This window comes from Pseudorasbora parva, chromosome 16 (assembly GCF_024679245.1).
Source record: "Pseudorasbora parva isolate DD20220531a chromosome 16, ASM2467924v1, whole genome shotgun sequence".
Taxonomy (NCBI): Eukaryota; Metazoa; Chordata; class Actinopteri; order Cypriniformes; family Gobionidae; genus Pseudorasbora; species Pseudorasbora parva.
Window position 1 is genome coordinate 43,012,038 of NC_090187.1, and position 21,652 is coordinate 43,033,689.

General features: G+C 37.7%; 1 protein-coding gene across 1 annotated transcript in view; it reads left to right on the forward strand.

The window, feature by feature from the left end:
• wtip (WT1 interacting protein) overlaps positions 1–12,517 on the forward strand; it is a 53,464-nt gene extending 40,947 nt beyond the window's left edge. The window contains exons 4-8 of the mRNA XM_067419119.1: positions 3,503–3,565; positions 3,961–4,091; positions 6,320–6,371; positions 6,482–6,550; positions 9,268–12,517. Of these exons, the coding sequence (XP_067275220.1) occupies positions 3,503–3,565; positions 3,961–4,091; positions 6,320–6,371; positions 6,482–6,550; positions 9,268–9,420 (468 nt within the window). The 3' untranslated portion in view covers positions 9,421–12,517. The remainder of the gene's footprint in view (positions 1–3,502; positions 3,566–3,960; positions 4,092–6,319; positions 6,372–6,481; positions 6,551–9,267) is intronic.
• Positions 12,518–21,652: the final 9,135 nt, after the last annotated feature.

Genomic DNA, 21,652 nt, shown 5'->3' on the forward strand with positions numbered 1-21,652 from the left:
GGTCAAAACCCTTTTCCGGGACAGATGGCTCCCCTCAGGGTCGTTTCTGTATTTAAGACGCATACAACCTGTGCGCCGTTAAGAACCTCTGAAGCCTTTACTCAGGCCTGGAGATGTCCTTAATCTCAGGATAGGCTTTTAGAGGTCTGACACCCCCGTGCTGAAGAAGAGGAACCTCTCTGGTACTGCTCGGATCGATTGATTCTTATACTGGCTTGCTCCTTAATCCGTTGAGTTGATCTCCTCAGGAACTGTTCTGATGATCATCTGGGATTCTCAGCTGATGTCTTAAGTGTTTAATCAGATAGATGTACCTCTCTGTCTCTGAGATATACATCCCATAGAGAGAGCGCGTCAGCGCCCCCTTCAGACCCATTCAAAAGTTTGATGGTGCTCGGGGATTTGGGGAATTTTGGGGGAATTGACATGAAAGGTGAAGCAGTATTATATTATATTATATTATATTATATTATATTATATTATATTATATTATATTATATTTTTAGATATTTTAAATATTTTAGAAAAAAAAGAGAAAAAAATATATATATTTATATAAATGTATGTATAATATATTATTTATAATATACAGCTCTGAAAAAAAGAGACATGGATTGCTCAATGTTAAGTGGTCGCTTTATTTTTTCCAAAGCTGTATATTTATTTCTATTATTTATACATTTTATATTATTTTTTGCATTTTGGAAGTTGACATGAAAGGTGAAGCAGTGTGACATGCTATAATTTTTAATAGATTATATAATATAAATATTTAGTTTATTATTTATTATATATAATAATTCTAATATTATTTTATTTATTTTCTATATTCTAATATTACTTTTTACATATTTTACTCTTAAAATATTTTTATATTCATATAAATAAATCTATAATATTTATACAATTATATGTATTTCTATTATTCTTTGCATTTTGTAAGTTGTATTTTGCAGTGTGACATGCTATAATTGATCATGTATTATATTTGGTATATTTAGTTCATTATAATATTATTTTAATATTTTTTGTGTCATATTTAATCTTTTTAGATATTTTACATGTTTACATATTGTATATTTATAATATTTTATTTATACATTTATATTATTATTACGTTTATATTTACATCCAGAGTGACTTACAAATGAGGGAAACAACAAATAATTCGTCTTATAGTTTTGCGTTTGGGCAGTTGACATGAAACATGAAGCGGTGTGACATACTGTAATTTATCATAAACTAGTTTAAACATTCTTCTTTAATTATTATACATGCAGGTTTTCTATAAACATGAAGTATTTGTACTTTTAAATGTATTTGAAATGTAAAATGAAATGAAATGCTCACCACTTCCCTTATACACTTATAACCTGAAACCTTGATGTTGATAACATATATTTATTTGTGTTCAAATTTATTATAACTTATTTCTACTTGCGTAATATTTGCCTGATAACTTGCCTGTGCAATGTTAAAATATTAATAGTGGAAAAAGGACAAATATCTCAACTTCTAAATGATTGTGCACTTGAAAAATGTATCTGTGACTCTGCTGTAAATTTAATTAAGTTCACACTTGTAGTTCGGTTAGTTTGGTCCGAATATTGGTTTGTTTGGTAGCGAACATAAAGTTACCGAACCAAAGGATGGTCGGCTTATATGACGTAGGAGCTGCTTACCGAACATTCAAAACAATGGTGTGTGCTGGATTAAACGCCATCATTTTATGCGTGTACATATGGCATTATTTTACCAGCTGAGAACTCATGAAGAGCTCATAAAATGTTCAAAACATTCAAAACAGCAGCAGGTTTGAATGGTACCTCCTCGTTGCTCCACGTTTGCCCTCTAAGGTATGTTACTCATTTTGGATGTCGATCTTTCCGCGTCGTCAAATCAGCTGACTATGCGTCTCATCTTGTGACATTACGTCCGGTTTTTGGTCCGTTTACATGTTTTTGGTCCGTGTTGCGTTCATATATCAATCGAACCGCACCAGAGTTGGTTTGGAAGTGGAACGAGACCCAACTTTTTAGCGCTCTCGGTCCACTTGTTTGGTGCGCACCAGGGTTCGGGTGGCAGCGTTCACATATGTTCAAATGAACCGCACTAACTGAGCAATCCTTACATACATTTCGAAGCATTTGAACAAAAACAGTATTGTTTAAATGTTTGAAGTAAGTTTTGTTCAGCAAGGACTAGGGCTGGGCGGTAAAACGATGACGATAATTATCATGATATAATTTTCCCAGATAAAACGATAACAACAGTTCGATAAATTCTCGATATAATGCTTACCCGCTATGCGTAATGCTGCGCATGCGTATTGCAGATGGGCTTCAGGGTGAAGCACCTTGTTTACAGTCAGTGGCTGACAGGCTCAGAGGATCGAGTAAAGTGGAGCGATAAAAATGAGCAATAGTGAAGAAAATGCAGCGCTCACGACCAGCTCGGAGGACACCGATATTGTTGACAAGTTAGGTTGCTCAACTTCAGTGGTTTGGAGATATATTAGTGATCCCATCCGACATAAAACAGCGACAAAGTTCACGTGGACTACTTATCAAGAGGTTCACGTTCACCACACGGAATTTAATTATTAAATGATCGTGCTTCTTCGAAGTTCTAAAGAATGAAGAAGTTCTTATATATAACATTGAGCCCAACACAGCAGTAAATCTACATGAACTACATTCACACACAGGCTTATTACCTTGGTAGTTGCGGTGGATGACTGGACAACAAGCTAACGCTACCAAACAATAATCACTAAAACATCGGACTTGTACATGATCACTATCATAATTGTTGATGTATTAATGACTCAGCATGGCCTGTATCAAAAGAGAAATAATGTCATCCGATGTTTAAAATGAATTAAATAGACTAGACAGCCCTTACTGAAGATCCACAAATACTGAACTTTTCTCTCTCCCTCCTCTCGCGACCAGCCCACTGTCGGTGAGGTGTGTGTGTCCCGTGCGTGTGTGTGTGTGAGAGAGAGAGAGAGATGCACAGGGGACCTTTTTATTTTTTTGCCCGTTTGCGTTTTTATTGTTTTACACGATTAAGTAATGATATTATTGATATACAGTGTAGAGTAAAAAATGCTGACCACAATTAAGATTTTTAAAAAATAAATCTACCTTAGTTTTAATAAATTTCTCACCTGTTTGGGAAGTGTTTGTTATGTTTTGACAATAAAGGATAGTTTAGAACCACAGTTAACTGTCTGTTTTCTACATTTTTCACTCAGGAGCAAAAATATGCCTTTAAACTATAAAGAAATAAAGATTTTACATTTATTATGATATATATCGATATCAGCTGATATTGAATATTATATTGTGATCAATTTTTTGGGCCATATCGCCGAGCCCTAGCAAGGACACATTAAATTGATCATAAGTGACTCCAAACTCTTGAATGGTAGTGAATGTTGCAACACTGTGCTGTTAAATATGATCTTGCATGTGAGCTGTGGTGTTTTCCTCCGTAGTATTCCGGTTTCCAGCAGACAGCGGAGAAATGCTTTGTGTGTGGCCACCTCATCATGGAGATGGTAAGATTTCACTTCCATCTGCTGCTTTTTTCACTAATAATATTGCTCTAGTTTTTCAGAGGAAGGATCTTTTGAAATTTAAATTAGTTTTACCGTATTAAGTTAATGTGGAACCAAAAATGGATTATCAAAGCAGCATGATCTCTTGAAATACTCCGGCTCAGTAGTGTTTGTCTACACTTAGATACAGAAACGATGTTATTGTGCCTCATTAGTTCTGCATCAGCCCACGGCCATCTCACCTGTGTGTGTGTGTGTGTGTGTGTGTGTGTGTGTGTGTGTGTGTGTGTGTGTGTGTGTGTGTGTGTGTGTGTGTGTGTGTGTGTGTGTGTGTGTGTGTGTGTGTGTGTGTGTGTGTGTGTGTGTGTGTGTGTGTGTGTGTGTGTGTGTTGTAGATCCTGCAGGCTCTGGGAAAGTCTTATCATCCGGGCTGTTTCCGCTGTGTGGTCTGTAAGGAGGGTCTGGATGGCGTGCCGTTCACCGTGGATGTGGAAAACAACATCTACTGCGTGAAAGATTATCACACGTTAGTGATGTGTTCATGTTCACTGTTTTATGTTTTATAGTCAATGTGTTTTTGCATATAAGTGCAACATTCAGGTCCTGGAAGAAAAAACTCCATAGGAAAAATGACTTTGAACGTTAACTTCTAAGCTTTAAAGGCACAATATGTAAGATTTTTGGAATTAAAACCACTTTAACAGTGTTATATATTTTGAGTTGTCTACTTGCATTATCCCAAGTGTTTCCAAGAATGTTTAAATCCAGAGAAATAAGCAATGTTAACCAGGACAAAGACTGTGTCCGTGTGTCGCCATCATACCCGCGCTACCCTCAATTTTCGGTTTATATTGTAGAAAACATGTAAACACCAAAGACGCTTTAATATATGATGTGTTTTATTAGACAAGGAATCAACTTTTTGGAGACATTTATAGACAGGAAACTAATTATTGTACAGTAATATAGCATTTTCTCCATCATGTTTTAAAATTAATTGCATGCCATTTAGCAACACAAGCCATCCAGCATTTATTAATATGTTATTTTAACATCGTTCTAGCTCACTGCAGTCGCCGCAGAGCAAATGCACAGAGTAATGTTATAACATAACTTTCAACACACTCAAATGTATCTAATTTAATAAAACAGTGCTGCGTTACCACACATATACACATGAGCGGAAGAAGTGAAAGCGCTCGTCTGTGGCAGAATAAAACCTTGTCTCATTAGCAATCGCTCCAGCTCCTCGTTCAGCTCTGCTTCACACTACAGTATTGTTAATAATCTCATCCATGAACATGATTTCCCTTCCTGATTCTTTCCCACTGACCAAATAGGTGAAGACCTCATCTCCCATGAGTCCGCTCTCAATCTCGCCGTCATCACGCTTTTGTTTTGAATACGCAATCTCTAGCGGTGTGCTAGATGTCACATAGTGTGCCTTTTAAACACAGCCTAACTGTGAGCTACGAGGTTGCTAATCCATGGCATTTGCTTCTGCTGAAGCCATCAGCCCGCATTATTTCAGATTATTTTTAAAAATAAAATAGTGGAATCACTGTTGAAAAACTACATTACCCATGATGCTGTGCAGAACATTCCACCAATCAAAATGAGCATAATGCGCCAAAATAGCTCTTTAGCTCCGCCCACTCCCATGAAGCACTGCAAATGACGTATTCAGTGGGTACAGAAAGTCAGTTTTTCTTTTTTAATAAATCTGCAAAACTGTCAACAATTCTGTGTTTTTCTGTCAATATGAGGGTGCTGTGTGTACATAAAATAAAAAAAGACCTTTTATTTTAAATTATTTTTAAATTAGAAATTATTTTAGCAAAGGGTAAGTTTTTATATACATAATCAACATTCAGAAATGAGTAGTTTTATATTTCTCAATGACTGTTCACAATGCTTCATGGGATTGTAGTTCTTTTCCTCACTAAAGCCATTAAGTTCAATGTCTTTTAGCCCGATTTTCAAAAACTTTTTTTGCTTCAAATCAAACTTTATAATGTTATAATTCACCTCATAGCTGATTGGTTTGTTTCGTGGCTTATAAATCTTTAACAAAGTATAAAAAATACTTCCAGAACCAGCAGCACTGAAAAAGGGGGCGGGGTCACTGTTGCACTCTTTTGCACGGCTCTCTAAAATGCCTGATTCTGATTGGTTATTCCGAGGTCAGTTATTCCCTGATACTGGCCATCTTCAGTAGCAATGCTGTACAATCTACAATGACGCTCATTTGGGCTTTCATATCTCTCCTATCACATCCAAAGGCAAGCTGGTGCCATCCTTAGTTATTGACTGTATTACCTGTAAAATGAAACCTTCAGTATTAATAGTAGGTCTACTAATATTATTGAAGTGCTCGTCTAGTTGCTAGAATGTTTTTGTTCACCGTAATGTACTATAAGATGGATAATGAGATAAAAACAGGTAGGGCCTACGATTTTAAGTATCAAGTGTTTTTAAATTTCATGTGGTGAAAAGCTTCAATATCCCTTAAATGTCCTGTTTGACCTTATTCATTGGTCTAGTTTTAAAATTGCTTGCTAGAAACCTCAAATCAACATTTCATGTCTACTTATTTACTTATGTGCCAAGTAGCCGTGTCATAAGCGAGATATTCTACATCCAGCCACAAAATAAAGGGTCCTGATCGCCATGTCGGGTTTATTTTGCAATAACACCCGTCTGGATGTACATTATCCTTACATAATGTGGTTTTATGTCTCTTCATCTTCACAGGGTTTTTGCTCCTAAATGTGCCTCGTGTAACCAGCCGATCCTGCCAGCACAGGTACAAGCACTTGAGTAATACATATTAGACTGATGATGCACGAGCTAGATTGAGGTCACGCTTCAGGACAGAGGTTAACTAACTAGCTGTGCGTGTGTGTGTGTTCGCAGGGCTCAGAGGAGACCATACGGGTGGTGTCTATGGATAAAGATTACCATGTGGAGTGCTATCACTGTGAGGTAATTCAGACTCGTTCACAAGTCAGGGGTTATTGCTCTGAACTTCTGATCACAGGTTGCAGGCTCAATCCCAGTCCTGTCAGCATTGTGAAGCTGGTTTAACTTCTTGTGATACCATCGCAGGCCCTGATTCACTGGGATTCGCTCAGATGAAAGCATGTCTGGTAAATGGCACCTAACAAGGGGTCATGTTTACACTCCTGGATAATGCTCAGGAGTTATGTAAGATGTGTTTTGTGTGCATTAGGCCTTGGCTCAGGTATAAATGTGCATTAATGTTCCCTTTAACACATTTCTCAAAGAGACAAACATCTCAGTCTTATTAATAGGGAAATCTCAAAAATGTATTTGTTCTCCAGTACTATCTTAATATTTTATTATTATATAGTAATATTTTGAATGATATTTAAGTAATTTCCTGAATCTTCTGAATTGCATTGAAAAAACAAAAATGTATTTATGCATGAGTATAATATAAAATAAATATAATATTGATCCTATATTGATTATTATCTACTAAAGAAAGTGATTTTGGGTCTCCAGTAATATCTTAATATTTTAATAACATAGTATTAGTAATATTTTGAAAGATATTTAATATTCTGGTGTAATCTTTTTACACATAATTTAATAAACCATTTTAAAAAAGAAACCTTTGTCAGTCAGAATATATATATATATATATATATACAGTCTTGTTCAAAATAATAGCAGTACAATGTGACTAACCAGAATAATCAAGGTTTTTAGTATATTTTTTATTGCTACGTGGCAAACAAGTTACCAGTAGGTTCAGTAGATTCTCAGAAAACAAATGAGACCCAGCATTCATGATATGCACGCTCTTAAGGCTGTGCAATTGGGCAATTAGTTGAAAGGGGTGTGTTCAAAAAAATAGCAGTGTCTACCTTTGACTGTACAAACTCAAAACTATTTTGTACAAACATTTTTTTTTTCTGGGATTTAGCAATCCTGTGAATCACTAAACTAATATTTAGTTGTATGACCACAGTTTTTTAAAACTGCTTGACATCTGTGTGGCATGGAGTCAACCAACTTGTGGCACCTCTCAGCTGTTATTCCACTCCATGATTCTTTAACAACATTCCACAATTCATTCACATTTCTTGGTTTTGCTTCAGAAACAGCATTTTTGATATCACCCCACAAGTTCTCAATTGGATTAAGGTCTGGAGATTGGGCTGGCCACTCCATAACATTAATTTTGTTGGTTTGGAACCAAGACTTTGCCCGTTTACTAGTGTGTTTTGGGTCATTGTCTTGTTGAAACAACCGTTTCAAGGGCATGTCCTCTTCAGCATAGGGCAACATGACCTCTTCAAGTATTTTAACATATGCAAACTGATCCATGATCCCTGGTATGCGATAAATAGGCCCAACACCATAGTAGGAGAAACATGCCCATATCATGATGCCTGCACCTCCATGCTTCACTGTCTTCACTGTGTACTGTGGCTTGAATTCAGAGTTTGGGGGTCGTCTCACAAACTGCCTGTGGCCCTTGGACCCAAAAAGAACAATTTTACTCTCATCAGTCCACAAAATGTTCCTCCATTTCTCTTTAGGCCAGTTGATGTGTTCTTTGGCAAATTGTAACCTCTTCTGCACATGCCTTTTTTTTAACAGAGGGACTTTGCGGGGGATTCTTGAAAATAGATTAGCTTCACACAGACGTCTTCTAACTGTCACAGTACTTACAGGTAACTCCAGACTGTCTTTGATCATCCTGGAGGTGATCATTGGCTGAGCCTTTGCCATTCTGGTTATTCTTCTATCCATTTTGATGGTTGTCTTCCGTTTTCTTCCACGTCTCTCTGGTTTTGCTCTCCATTTTAAGGCATTGGAGATCATTTTAGCTGAACAGCCTATCATTTTTTGCACCTCTTTATAGGTTTTCCCCTCTCTAATCAACTTTTTAATCAAAGTACGCTGTTCTTCTGAACAATGTCTTGAACGACCCATTTTCCTCAGCTTTCAAATGCATGTTCAACAAGTGTTGGCTTCATCCTTAAATAGGGGCCACCTGATTCACACCTGTTTCTTCACAAAATTGATGACCTCAGTGATTGAATGCCACACTGCTATTTTTTTGAACACACCCCTTTCAACTAATTGCCCAATTGCACAGCCTTAAGAGCGTGCATATCATGAATGCTGGGTCTCATTTGTTTTCTGACAATCTACTGAACCTACTGGTAACTTGTTAGCCACGTAGCAATAAAAAAATATACGAAAAACCTTGATTATTCTGGTTAGTCACATTGTACTGCTATTATTTTGAACAATACTGTATATATATATATATTAATTTTTACTAATTTTCTCTTCATCATGAAAATTGATGATGTCTGAGGATGTCGTTCACAATCTGAACATAATATAAAACTGTCATGTGACCTGGTTAAGATTAGTGTGATGGTTTGAAGCCCTTGTCAAAACATTGAATCCATATTTGTTTTTCATGATAAGTTATTTACCATCCTAATTGCCATTCTGGATTTCTTCCTCTTGCTATGGATTTTCCCAATTGGCTTGCGGAAGGAATCTGCATTTAAATAGAAGCTTTGTGCATGAAGTTATTTACATTATCTGCAGTAATATAGGTCCTGCCACAAGTGTGATGATGATGATAATTCACTGTATTTAATTTCTATCAAACATACTAAGAAAATAACATGTGTGTGCCTGGTTTGCAGGACTGTGGTCTGCAGCTGAATGATGAAGAGGGGCATCGCTGTTACCCGCTGGAGGGGCACCTGCTGTGCCACCGATGCCATCTGCACCGGTTAAAGGCTCCTCTAAACACGCACCCGCCCCCGAGTTACCCGCTACACGTCACTGAACTGTGAACACACAAACTCGCGCCGAAGAAGAGAATGGTGGAACGACAAGTAAGAGGAGATAAAGACAGAGAAGGGTCTGCCCTTCCCCTAAACATTAAACAGGGAAATCCGTCTACTCGTTTAGGGTTTATATGACCAACCAGGGAGGCTTTTATTACCACTTTCATCCCTCATCACCTTCTTCCTCACACGTTCTGTACTCGTTCGCTGTATCGAGGGGTTTTCGTTCCGTTCGGGACCCAGCATGAGGTTTCCAGCACTGCTGCAGGGGAACAGAGGGCGACCCGTGCCTGTTTTTCCTCCAAACGTGACCTCTGAATGCCAGACAACAGCACTGAACACACACAGACTGAGATTACGACTTCCTGTGCCTTCATCGAATATCCTGCGTCGATCAGGCCGTCACCTCACTCACTGCCTTTGACATGCACCATTTCTGTATGCGTGTGCTGTGCCGCTTTTGCTGCCTGCGCCTTTAAAGGGCCAGTTGACCAAAAATTACAATTAACAATGAGCATTTATTCACCCTCATGTGGTTTCAAACCGGTTTGACTTTTCCTTCCATGGAAGATTAAATGCCTTTTTAAACCAAGACACTACTGGCAAAACCATTGTTTTTCATGCACTGGTTAATTTCGTGTCCAGAACACGTCTTTATTCTATAGAAGCCCGTTTCCGGCATTAAATAATAAAATAAAAAGAGTAATTGCGACTTTATATCTCAGAATTCTGACTATAACTTGCAATTGTGAGGAAAAAAGTCAGAATTGTGACTTTATATCACGTAATTGTGAGTTTATATCTAAGAATTCTGACTTTATAACAAAAATCTGAATTCTGAGATATAAAGTCTCAATTACTCTTTTTAATTTTTTTATTTAGTGACGGAAATGGGCTTTCATATTATTCAGACTGGTTGAAAGAAAACATCCAAAAATACACATAAGTGTTTATTTTATTACAGTTTATCCATTTGTGTCTATTGATTTCAGTTACAATATAATATTTAAAGGCCGTTTTCTCGACAAAAAAAAACCCAATTTCAGCCAATGTTCAGATTTCTGTTATGGAAATGTATGCAAATTAGTGCATATTTAATTAGATAATGCTTTTTTTGCATATTCAAACATAACATTTCAGAAAACAAAGCTATTAATCAACTGGGGAATTATAATGATATCTGTTGGTTAAAGGAACCGTATGTAAGAAATTACAATAGTTTAAATTTCAATGAATCATAAAATGGCCCTGATATGTCACTAGACATTAAGAAATCGTGTTAATTTCAAATACTTCTATCCCTGACAACAGCAGTCTGGCCAGGATATTGCCATTTAAAAGTTGTTGTTGCAGCCCTCAACTGATGTTGTTGTTGACATGTTGTGTTTTGGCCTGAAGCTCCGCCCTCCACCTATCGACCAATCACAAACTCAGAAGTGTTTCTGCATCCGGGTTGCCAGATCTGCTCTAGTTACCACTGGTGCAGATCTACAAACAATCCTGCAGGATCCTGCAGCCAATCTGGCAACCTCGAGTTTGGGGGACAGAGAGAGGTGATAGTGATTGCAGTAACAGTTTGGGCCACAATCTTACATACACTTCCTTAATTGTTTTACCCTATTAATTAACCTGAGGTGTCTTAAATTGTCCTTAAATAGGTTTGGAATGACATGAGCGTGAGTAAATAATAGTGAACTGTCCCTTTAAGCATCAGTTAAATGCCTAAACTCGTGGCGGCAGTGGGATGAACTCTGATGCATTGCTGGCACAAAGGTGGCATGTTTTTCTCGTGAAACCTGCTGCATATAGCAGGACTAACAAATGTATATTTTGCAGAAGTCTGACTTTTAATCTCTCTGGCCGGAGTCAGAGAGGCCATTTAGACCTGACACCAGCACAACGGGGTTGGATCTGTGAATGCGGAGCCTTCTTCTCCGCCAAACTCTTTAGACACTGGTTTGTCTCCGGACGAGGTGCCTTCCTGCCTTACATATTCCTTAACATGGAGGAGACGCACTGTAAAGTGTCTCAGGAGACTCTGAAGGGACTCTGATGTGCGAAGGGGTCGAAGGTCAAGCCTGGATGCGCGGGACTCAACCGGGCCTGCCAGAGACCACCTGCATTTGTCCTGCAGTCAATTTTTGTGTGTGTCCGAACCAGCCACGATGCAATAAAACCACGAGCAACAGAACATTTTGCACATGTCAGAATAATAGTAAAGTCATAACCTTTCTTATATAACTCGCTTATATTCTGACTAGATTCACATTAATGAAAATATGACGCTGGAAGCTTATTGCATTGCATCTGGTTAGGACGTGTTGTGAGTGTGTGTGTGTAGTTGTCTATGTGTTCATGTACACTAGTGGCTGGACCGCTGTGTGTGTGTATGTGTGTGTGTGTCATATACAGTGACCCTGATAAGTATTTAGACGCCTTAAAACGTCTGAATGTCATTGCATTACACTCTTAGGAAAACAAAGTTCTATATAGGACCCTTTATGCCAAAAATGTTCTATATAAAGAAAAATTATGTAGTCAATTTTATCCCTTAAAAATCATATTTGATCACCAAAATGGCATATTTAAATATGTATTCATGCCATAAAATAGCTTGAATGTAACTTGCTTCATTTAATATACGCAAATCCATAAATATGCAGCTGAGCCCCGCCTCCACTCACTCACTTAAGCTCAGAGATCCACCCGCTCAACTTTACTCAACTTACTGTAGTATTTACGCAAACATTGATCACATTTGGAGTAAAAAAATTAATTACAAGCTAATGCAGCCAAGGCCAAACTTTAAGAAAGAAATGATTTATTAATTGCTGAGCTGGGTTTTCAGGTTATGCAGTCTGTCGGTTCACCTCACCTCCGAATCAGAGTCGTTCTTTCTTTTGTCACTTCACATTAAATCACGTCTAGGGATGTGACTGTGAGGATATTTTCCCACCAGTTAATCGATGTGTGGTAATACCGGTTTCACCGGCTGGGGCTTTTAAATTGCTAATTCTAAACCGAAAGTAAAATGCACACGGCCGCTTGTGCATTCAGAGCAAAGCCAGTGGTTTCATCTAATTCCTATAAAAGTTAAGCTTCCATAGTTTCAGTTATATAACTGAAAATGCGCCAGTGCACACACACCATGAATGCCAGTACGGCCGTGAATAAATAACATTGTGGCTGTGAGATTTTTACTTTCGGTTTAGAATTGCCATGGTGAAAATGGTGGGTTTCACTAGCCTATTAACGAAAAACATAACAACAACAACACAGTACATTGACAAACTCACTTAAATAGGTGCTTTTACATTTCGCTTTGAAACCAAATTTTCCGCTGTCATCTTGAGATCTGACTCCTGCTGCTGATCTGTGTGGTGACTCTCGTTCGGATCACACTTCATTAAGCAGACACTTTTTATTTGTAGTGTCTGTTCTCTAACTGAACTAAATTATTTTACTACTATAAAATCAAAACAATGGTAAGGGGGCGATGCCATGGTGGGCAAGTGATGTAACTGGTGTTGCGCCTGAACACCGGAAATAATAACTTTATTTTATAAAAAAAATAAAAAATTATACAGCACCTTTAAAAGCACTGTACATAAAAACATAAAATCACAACAAAATATAACTATATATATATATATATATATATATATATATATATATATATATATAAAAATAAGAGGTACAGAAATAAAAAATACACAGACTATCGCAGCAAGCCTAATCACGTCTGTTCCCTGGAAAGATTAGTTCACCTCTCCTGTCTTCAGGTATGAGTCTCATTCTTATGGTGCGTTCAAGTCATGTCGTAAAGATCATATTTATGAGTTGAAACATAAACGCCACCACAAAGTCATAAACACCAGTGGGAAGTTGGAGATTTTCCTTAAGCCCCGATCTGTCAGTGAGAAACATGGCGGATGCGACATCTGCAGTTGAATATAACGGGTATTTAGCTGTGACGCTGCCAGGCTTTGTCATGTACAAAAACGTAAGCTAGCATTGTAATATAAGAAAAGCCTAATATGTAGTGATACCGTTTACCGTGGCTTCATAGAGTCATTAAAAACATAAAAGATTACAATTCAGCAAATGCATATTCTTTCTTCATTTTCTATAAGCAGAGCTACACTGTAAAAATCAAAGTTGAGAACTTAAAAGTTTAATGCAACCAGTTATCAACTTTTTTCATGTTAAATAGTTGAATAAACTTTAAAAGCTGAATTTGTCATACAAAACATAAGTTGGATTTTTTACAGTGTAACAAACCTAGCTGTATTTTCGTGAAATTCATTAAAAGAAGGAACACCGCCATCTTGCTCCGACCAAAGCGACTTGAACGCGATGATGTCATAAACATGACTTCTCACCTCGAAAATTCGAACATCCCAGGAGGACATGAACGCACCATTTTATCTTGTGACCGCTTCCCGTTTCAGTGTCTCTCAACAACATTACATTAGTATTATCCAAGTTGTAATATATTTATTATTATAAAATTATCAAAAGATATGAGCAATAACCATTTGTTATGGGCTTTCCTGTAGCTCAACTAGTAGAGCATTGCGCTAGCAACGCCAAGGTCATGGGTTTGATTCCCAGGGAAAGCAAGAAATGACAATAATGTAAAAATGTGTACCTTGAATGCAATGCAAGTCGCTTTGGATAAAAGCGTCTGCCAAATGCATAAATTTAAATGTAAATATGTTATGCCACTATCCCTTTTGACCAATCAAATATGTCCAGTCTTCATAGGAAAATCATTTATTATACTAGCTAAAAAAACAAAACTAAGAAAAAAACGAACTAAGCACTTGTTTGGAAGAGAGGTTATGATTTAACTAATTTTTTGTATCCAATATGGCCGTCACGTCACATGACAAAAGGTTCGACATCGCTCCCTAAACCCTCATTCACCATTCCTTATGTTCACTTAAAGGAGTGAATGAAAATGAGTGTGTGAAGTCGGACAGCTGTTGTGTGTACATCGGTTGTACACTCGTTATAGCGGTGCATTGTGGGATTGAATGAGTGCACTCGATTAAGTCCATTATGGTTTCGGACACCACTACAAATGGCAGTCTCCTCTAATATTGCCCTATTTTAGGGTATAGTGGGCGATTTCAGATTCAGACCCGAAGACTCGAGAGGTGAACGAATCTGTTTCCTGTACAGAACATATGAAATGTTATGCGTACGCAGTCAACACAAAATGAACGAATCGCTCTCTGAGACAGCTCGTTGTTCCCGATTCATATTAAAGATTCGTTTAAAATGAATAAATCGCTCTCTGAGATGTCTTGTTGTTCCCGATTCATATGAAAGATTCCTTCAAAATGAACCAATCGCTCTCTGAGACAGCTCGTTGTTCCCGATTCATATTAAAGATTCGTTCAAAATGAACAAATCGCTCTCTGAGACAGCTCGTTGTTCCCGATTCATATTAAAGATTCGTTCAAAATGAACAAATCGCTCTCTGAGACAGCTCGTTGTTCCCGATTCATATTAAAGATTCGTTCAAAATGAACAAATCGCTCTCTGAGACAGCTCGTTGTTCCCGATTCATATTAAAGATTCGTTCAAAAGAAACAAATCGCTCTCTGAGACGGCTCGTTTTCCCGATTCATATTAAAGATTCGTTCAAAAGGAACAAATCGCTCTCTGAGACAGCTCGTTTTTCCGATTCATATTAAAGATTCGTTCAAAATGAACAAATCGCTCTCTGAGACAGCTCATTTTCCCGATTCATATTAAAGATTTGTTCAAAATGAACAATTTGCTCTCTGAGACAGCTCGTTGTTCCCGATTCATATTAAAGATTCGTTCAAAATGAACAAATCGCTCTCTGAGACAGCTCATTTTCCCGATTCATATTAAAGATTCGTTCAAAATGAACAATTTGCTCTCTGAGACAGCTCGTTGTTCCCGATTCATATTAAAGATTCGTTCAAAATGAACAAATCGCTCTCTGAGACGTCGTGTTGTTCCCGATTCATATTAAAGATTTGTTCAAAATGAATGAATAGTTCATAAACGACAGTTCACTAGAGGTTTAAGGAGAAAATACATTTGCACGTTAAAGCATATTAAAACGCCACATTAACAACATCAAAAACTTGATTTTCACTTTAAATGATTGCATTATACTCTCATGTTTAATGGGTTATTTAAAAGAAAAAGTGCCATGTTTGCAAGCTGTTTAATTCATAAAATAAATCAAAACTAAATGAATGAATTAATTAAAGCTAAATCCATTAAAATGCTGGAACCGCTAGAGGGTTCTACATATGAAGTGCCTGACGGAATCCTTTAGAGTTCCATATAGAACCTTTTCTTCTAAGAGTGTAGATCAAATGAAGATCAGTGCACAACAGATAGAGCTCTAGTCTTGTACATGCTCTAAAAATCACACAAACACCAGCTGATGAAAAAGATAAAGCAGTGTTTGATGTAATGACACCGTTTTAAACGCTCGTCGGGTCGCTGTACACACTTCTCCTGTTACACACAGTGATACTACTGACATGTTTCCTGACCTGAGAGCGTTGTTTTATAAATCCCGTGATTTCTTATCTGACTGTAAAAGCTTCTGATGTGTGTTTGCTGACTGATTACATAACCTCATCCTGACCTGGTTTTTGCTGAAAGAGGTTTCCCGCAGATTTAGCGAAGGAATCTTCTGGATTAATGTACAGCGTCTGTGACATGCCGTCGACTCCCAGAGAAAATCAGATGTTTTTTTGTTTGTTTTACCAGCTGATGTATTTTCTGAGGTAATTGACAGAACATTCCTTTAAAAGGTTGAGTAGCCTCTGAATTTTCCGCTTTCAGATCATTCCCACGTGTTTGCGTAATATTTTTCTCCACGTTGTCTTAATCCACTTTTAAAAACGTACTACTATTGTATAGCACAACGACGCTAGAGTCCCTGTAAATAAACAGTGTAGAATGTATTTCCTGCATTTATCTGCGACTCCATGAACGGTAGCTTTCCTTCAGTTAGTCCTTAAAGAAATGCACATCTTACGTTCTGTTGCATCACTTTTTTTATCGTACAATGTTTCGATTTCCTAGCTATTTCATAAATAAAGAAAAAAATAAAGTAGATTTATTTATCTAAACGTGAAAAGTTTAAAGTTATTTAATGTATGAAAAGTCGGGGCGTATCATTTAACCGTAGATTATGTAATCTGCTTTTTCAATAAAGTGGTTTTTGTAGTTAACTTAAACTGTGTGTCTGGGGTTTTATTTGTTGATCTTCAAACTACATCTCATTACCATGAACATACTAGCTTTTTTATATTTCCAGTTCATCTGAATTAAAAACTAAATAACGACTTATATAGTGATGGGCCGATTGCAAAACAAAGATTCAAAACGTTATGAGTCAGTGAATCGATTCATGATTCGGATCGCGTGTCAAACTGCTGAAATCACGTGACATTGGCGATCCGAATCATGATTCGATTCACTGATTCATAACGGTTCGAATCTTTGTTGCAATCGCTCCTTCACTATAGAAGTCGTTATTTAGTTTTTTTGCGCACAAAAACTATTCACATCGCTTCATAAATGATTGTAGAGCCGCTGTAGTGAGATGGGCTTTGTAACGACGTCTTTAGTGCCTTTATGGGTCTTGAGAGAGGAAATGACATTGGTGTCAATGAAGGCCTTTCTGAGCCATCGGATTTCAACACTAATATCTTCATCTGTGTGTGAAGATGAACAGAGGTCTGACGGGTGTCCAACGACATGAGGGTGAGGAGTTAATGACAGAATGTTCCTTTTTGGGTTAACTAACCCTGTAAGGTAACTTATTTTGTGTTTTATTTTTGCATGCTTATCATACCTGTGAACATTTGGGTATAGGGTTGCCACCTTCAATACAGAAAAATAAGGGACGCCTGCCGGTGGCCACACCCCTCGGGGCCACGATGACCACAGTCCCGATGGTGTGCCAGTGCAGTGGTCGTATATCATAACTTAAAACCTAATTTGTATATATATATATATATATATATATATATATATATATATATATATATATATATATATATATGACATAATAGGATATCTGCTATTGAAATCAGTGTAAACAGATGCACTCAGTATAATACACAGCTATGACAATGAAAAACAAACTCAGCTGCTGTAACCTAGAGGGGAGTAGGATAAGAAATTGCAAATTAACTCGAGTAATTTTATAGTGTTGTGAACAAAGATTTTGACTAAAATATTTGTCATTGTTTGCAGTAACACCATCCAAACAGTGAAACCACACCTAAATAACTGAAAATGATATAATATCTACAATAATTTCTTATTTTAATAAAACACTACACAACATTTTTATTTTTGGTAAGTTAAGTAAATATATTTATGTATTATTCCGTTTTTATAGTCTATTGTTAATTCTATAGTATTGGATGATGCAATTATAATTTGTTAAGCATAACAAATAGTTGTTTATTTTATTCCTAAAAGGTCCTATTTTGATTTTATATATATATATATATATATATATATATATATATATATATATATATATATATATATATATATATATAAAATCTCTTATTAAAGTAATGCTTGTGTCTGACTATAGCCTACAACTTAACCTTAATAAACAAATCATACCATAACATCATTAATGTAGCCTACATTATTAACATTATATCTTAATAGGCAGCATTTATGAAATCTAACGTTATCAATCAAAAAATTGAGGTGATAAAAAAAAAAAAAAAACCATAACACTGTCTGCCTCAGGAGATGCTTGAGGTATGAAGAACTGTGCGACAGTGCTTTGATTTCGGTGAGCTCTTGCATTTAGTGAATGTTGCTCTCCCGATGCATGCTGTCTCACATCTGACAGGCCAGCGTGCGCCACTGAAAACACTGGCCGACAAATAATTATTGCGCAATTGGCTTGGTATTCATTGCCGCGGACACTTTCCAGCCAAATATTTATTTCTTCCCACTCTCGTCTGTACCTCTGCATCCGCTTGCGTTTCTGCTCTGAAACTTTTACAGCTGGACGCGGGGAGGTATTTGGACCTGCCTCCGCCATCGTTTCAAATGGATTCTGCCCATATAGAAAATAACCTATACCTCTTCTGGCTCTGATTGGCCATGATTCACGACCCGTGAACCTGAAACAAACCAATCAAACAAACCAACGACGGCAGCGACCCAATTAGGGGCAGAATAGGACGTGTCTTCACACAATGCGGGTGGACCTGTGTAAAATACGGGACAAATCGCGTCCCGTATTGCTTTGATACGGGACGCGTCATTTTTCCTGAAAATACGGGACGATTCCGTATTTCAAGGGACGGGTGGCAACCCTATTTGGGTATCAAAATCCGGGAGAGATGGAGGGCGGGGTCAGGGCTGGCATAAATCCTCACATCGACCCATATAATAATACTTTTAATTTGTATCTGTGCTCTTTCTACTTGTATAACAACTTAACAAGTAGGAAATATACGTTACTCGTTAAGTTAGAAATTATATATAGATTAATCCTTATTAAAGGTAATATAGTTAAGTCAAGAGCAGAGCATATTTAGTGAGCAATTTTGTTCTTTGCATTGTCATTATAAGTGGTTACTGTCACTTTAAAAGATCTTCCGCAGCATGTGGATGTGAGATGCTGAAGTCGCAGTTAGAAAACTTACAAAACGCGTGACTGTCCCCCACCTGCTCCTCTTCAGAGAATGTAATGCGCTGTCCCATTGATCAAGGTATTTACACGAGGGTTTGGGTTTAATGACAGGAGTGCCTTCGTGTCTATCGTTACGTCCATCATCCGTCTCTCTTTTGTTTTTTTCCGCATTGTCGCTCGTCATCTGACCTCACACACTAACCTCACGACAACGGCGTAGGCTACTGCAGATGGCAGTTATCACGAGGCTAGTTACAGAGCTCAGATTGGAAATGTTTTAGTTTTTTTCCTTCTGTATTATTATTTTTCCATAACGCAGGTTAAAATACAGGATATTTATTGGAAAATACTAATATGGGAGGATGGCAGGAAAGAATGGTAAAATACGAGACTTTCCCGGCCAAAAAGGGATACTTCACAGTTATGTTGCTTATTTTCTTCTACTTTTTTTCCCTTTCTGTGAGGATATCTTTGTTTAGTTTTTCCAGCTCGACCCTACTTTACGCTTCAGAACTGCTCCTCAGAATCCTATGGGTGACGTTACGGACACTACGTCCATATTTCCTACGAATGCATATGCAATATAGCCTGGCTCTGCCCTCCTACATACTTTTCATTTTCCTTCAGTACTATGTCTGGGACTGCGGTGTATTCTTAGGTTTTCTCCGAACAATCTAGGTTTTTTACCAGTCCAATCAGCGAACAGAGGGAGTGGCTAAGAAAGAAGACGTTGATGTCATACGCTATTTTGAGTTGTGGTTCAGTAATGGCCGAATTCACCCAACGGGGTGACGTTAGGGGACGGTAATTGTTTCTCGTGGGGTAGGAAGGTAATGTCATCATTTTACAGGGGCTAGTCAGTTATTTTATTGTCTTCCGTCTCCCACCACCTGCGGCAAAATCCCAAGCCAAGTTGCCTACTGCTTTTGACACACCAAGGTCGTGTGGTGATGTATTAGCTGTCCGAATATATCACTTCAAAATGCACTGTTTATAATCATTCTTGACCACTGCAGGGCACCGTACGGTTGCGATTTGCTGTTATTTGGATGCATTTCTAAACTTGTATTTCTTTAAAATGCTGGCAAGTATTTACAAGAGCAATATATTTAATCACCGCTCAAATAAATTAAAATAAAATCACGTAAACATTTGGCCTGACAAGCCTGACCCACATCAAGCGCTACAACCAACCAGAGCAACGGAGCTGAAGTGAAGCTGACATATTAAAGGTCCCGTTCTTCACGTGTTTTCGAAGCTTTGATTATGTTTACAGTGTGCAATATAACATGAGTTCATGTTTCGCGTGTAAAAAAAACAGTATTTTTCACACAATTTACTTATCTGTACAGCGCTGTTTCCTCTGTCCTAAAAACGGCCTGATGATTTCCTTGTTCTATGAAGTCCCTCCTTCAGAAACACGTAACGAGTTCTGATTGGGCCAGCGCTTCCCGCGCTGTGATTGGACAGCAGCTTAGCATGTTGCCCGGAAAGGTCCCGCCTCTTATCATAACGGGTAGATACGATACACAATGTTATTGCAAAAATGTCTATATTGCCTTTTTAATTTGAGCCGGAATCAGACCCGGAGAATATCGAAGAGGATCGATTACAACCTGCTCAGGAAAGACTTTTGCTGGATGTTTCAGAATGGTCAGCTGTCTATTCAGGAGTTTAAACGGATCATTACAAACACCAACAATCGATAGTGTCTGAATGAATTACTACACTTTTATATGCTAAGTTTTTCGGATTAGTTTCAATTACCATCTAACGTTAGTTAACAAAGCTAAACAGAGTTGCACTTTGTGTCATGAGTTACATAAACTGTTAAACGGACCGACTTAAATAATCAAATACACTTACCGGTTGTGGTCTATAAACAACGCCTTCTCCAGACAAAGAGGGAACTGCGTCGTCTTTTAAGAATAATCTTTCTGCGACTCCGGCATTAAACTGATTGAGATTGAGGAAGCAGTCCTCAGCAAAATGTGCTGCACATAGCTTTAAATCCGGAACCGAGTTAACCATAAACTGTAGCCATTGATCTCTACGTACAGCGTCCGTGGGAAGGCCAAACAAAGGTGATTTGACTCCGGGATGAAAATAACAGCGTTTCAATGGCATGACGACAAACACACTCTACAAAAACAACGCTTTCTATTCTCGACCTGCGAGAGCAAAAGGACAACGCCCCCTATTTTGCATGTTCTTGTGGGCGGAGGGTTCGTCAACAAACAGTTTTAGTTGCATCATCACAGCAGGAAGTGCAGCGGTGTCGTCCAAACCGGCCGTTCGCTGTAGGCTTTGAAAGGGAACTTCTGTTTAATAAAATATCTCGCTTGGCATTGAACTTTGAGCTTTATAATTTTACAGGTATTATTTATGCTCTAACAGCAACATTACACACTAACTAAAGTTTGAAAGATGGCATCGCGAAGAACGGGACCTTTAAACTTTTGCTGTATCCGGTCGGCAAAACTCTGAACACATCTTCCCTTCTTAAGAATGACTTCAGTGCCGTTCTTTGTTCTTTTCTCAGAGAAAAGCTTAACTCCA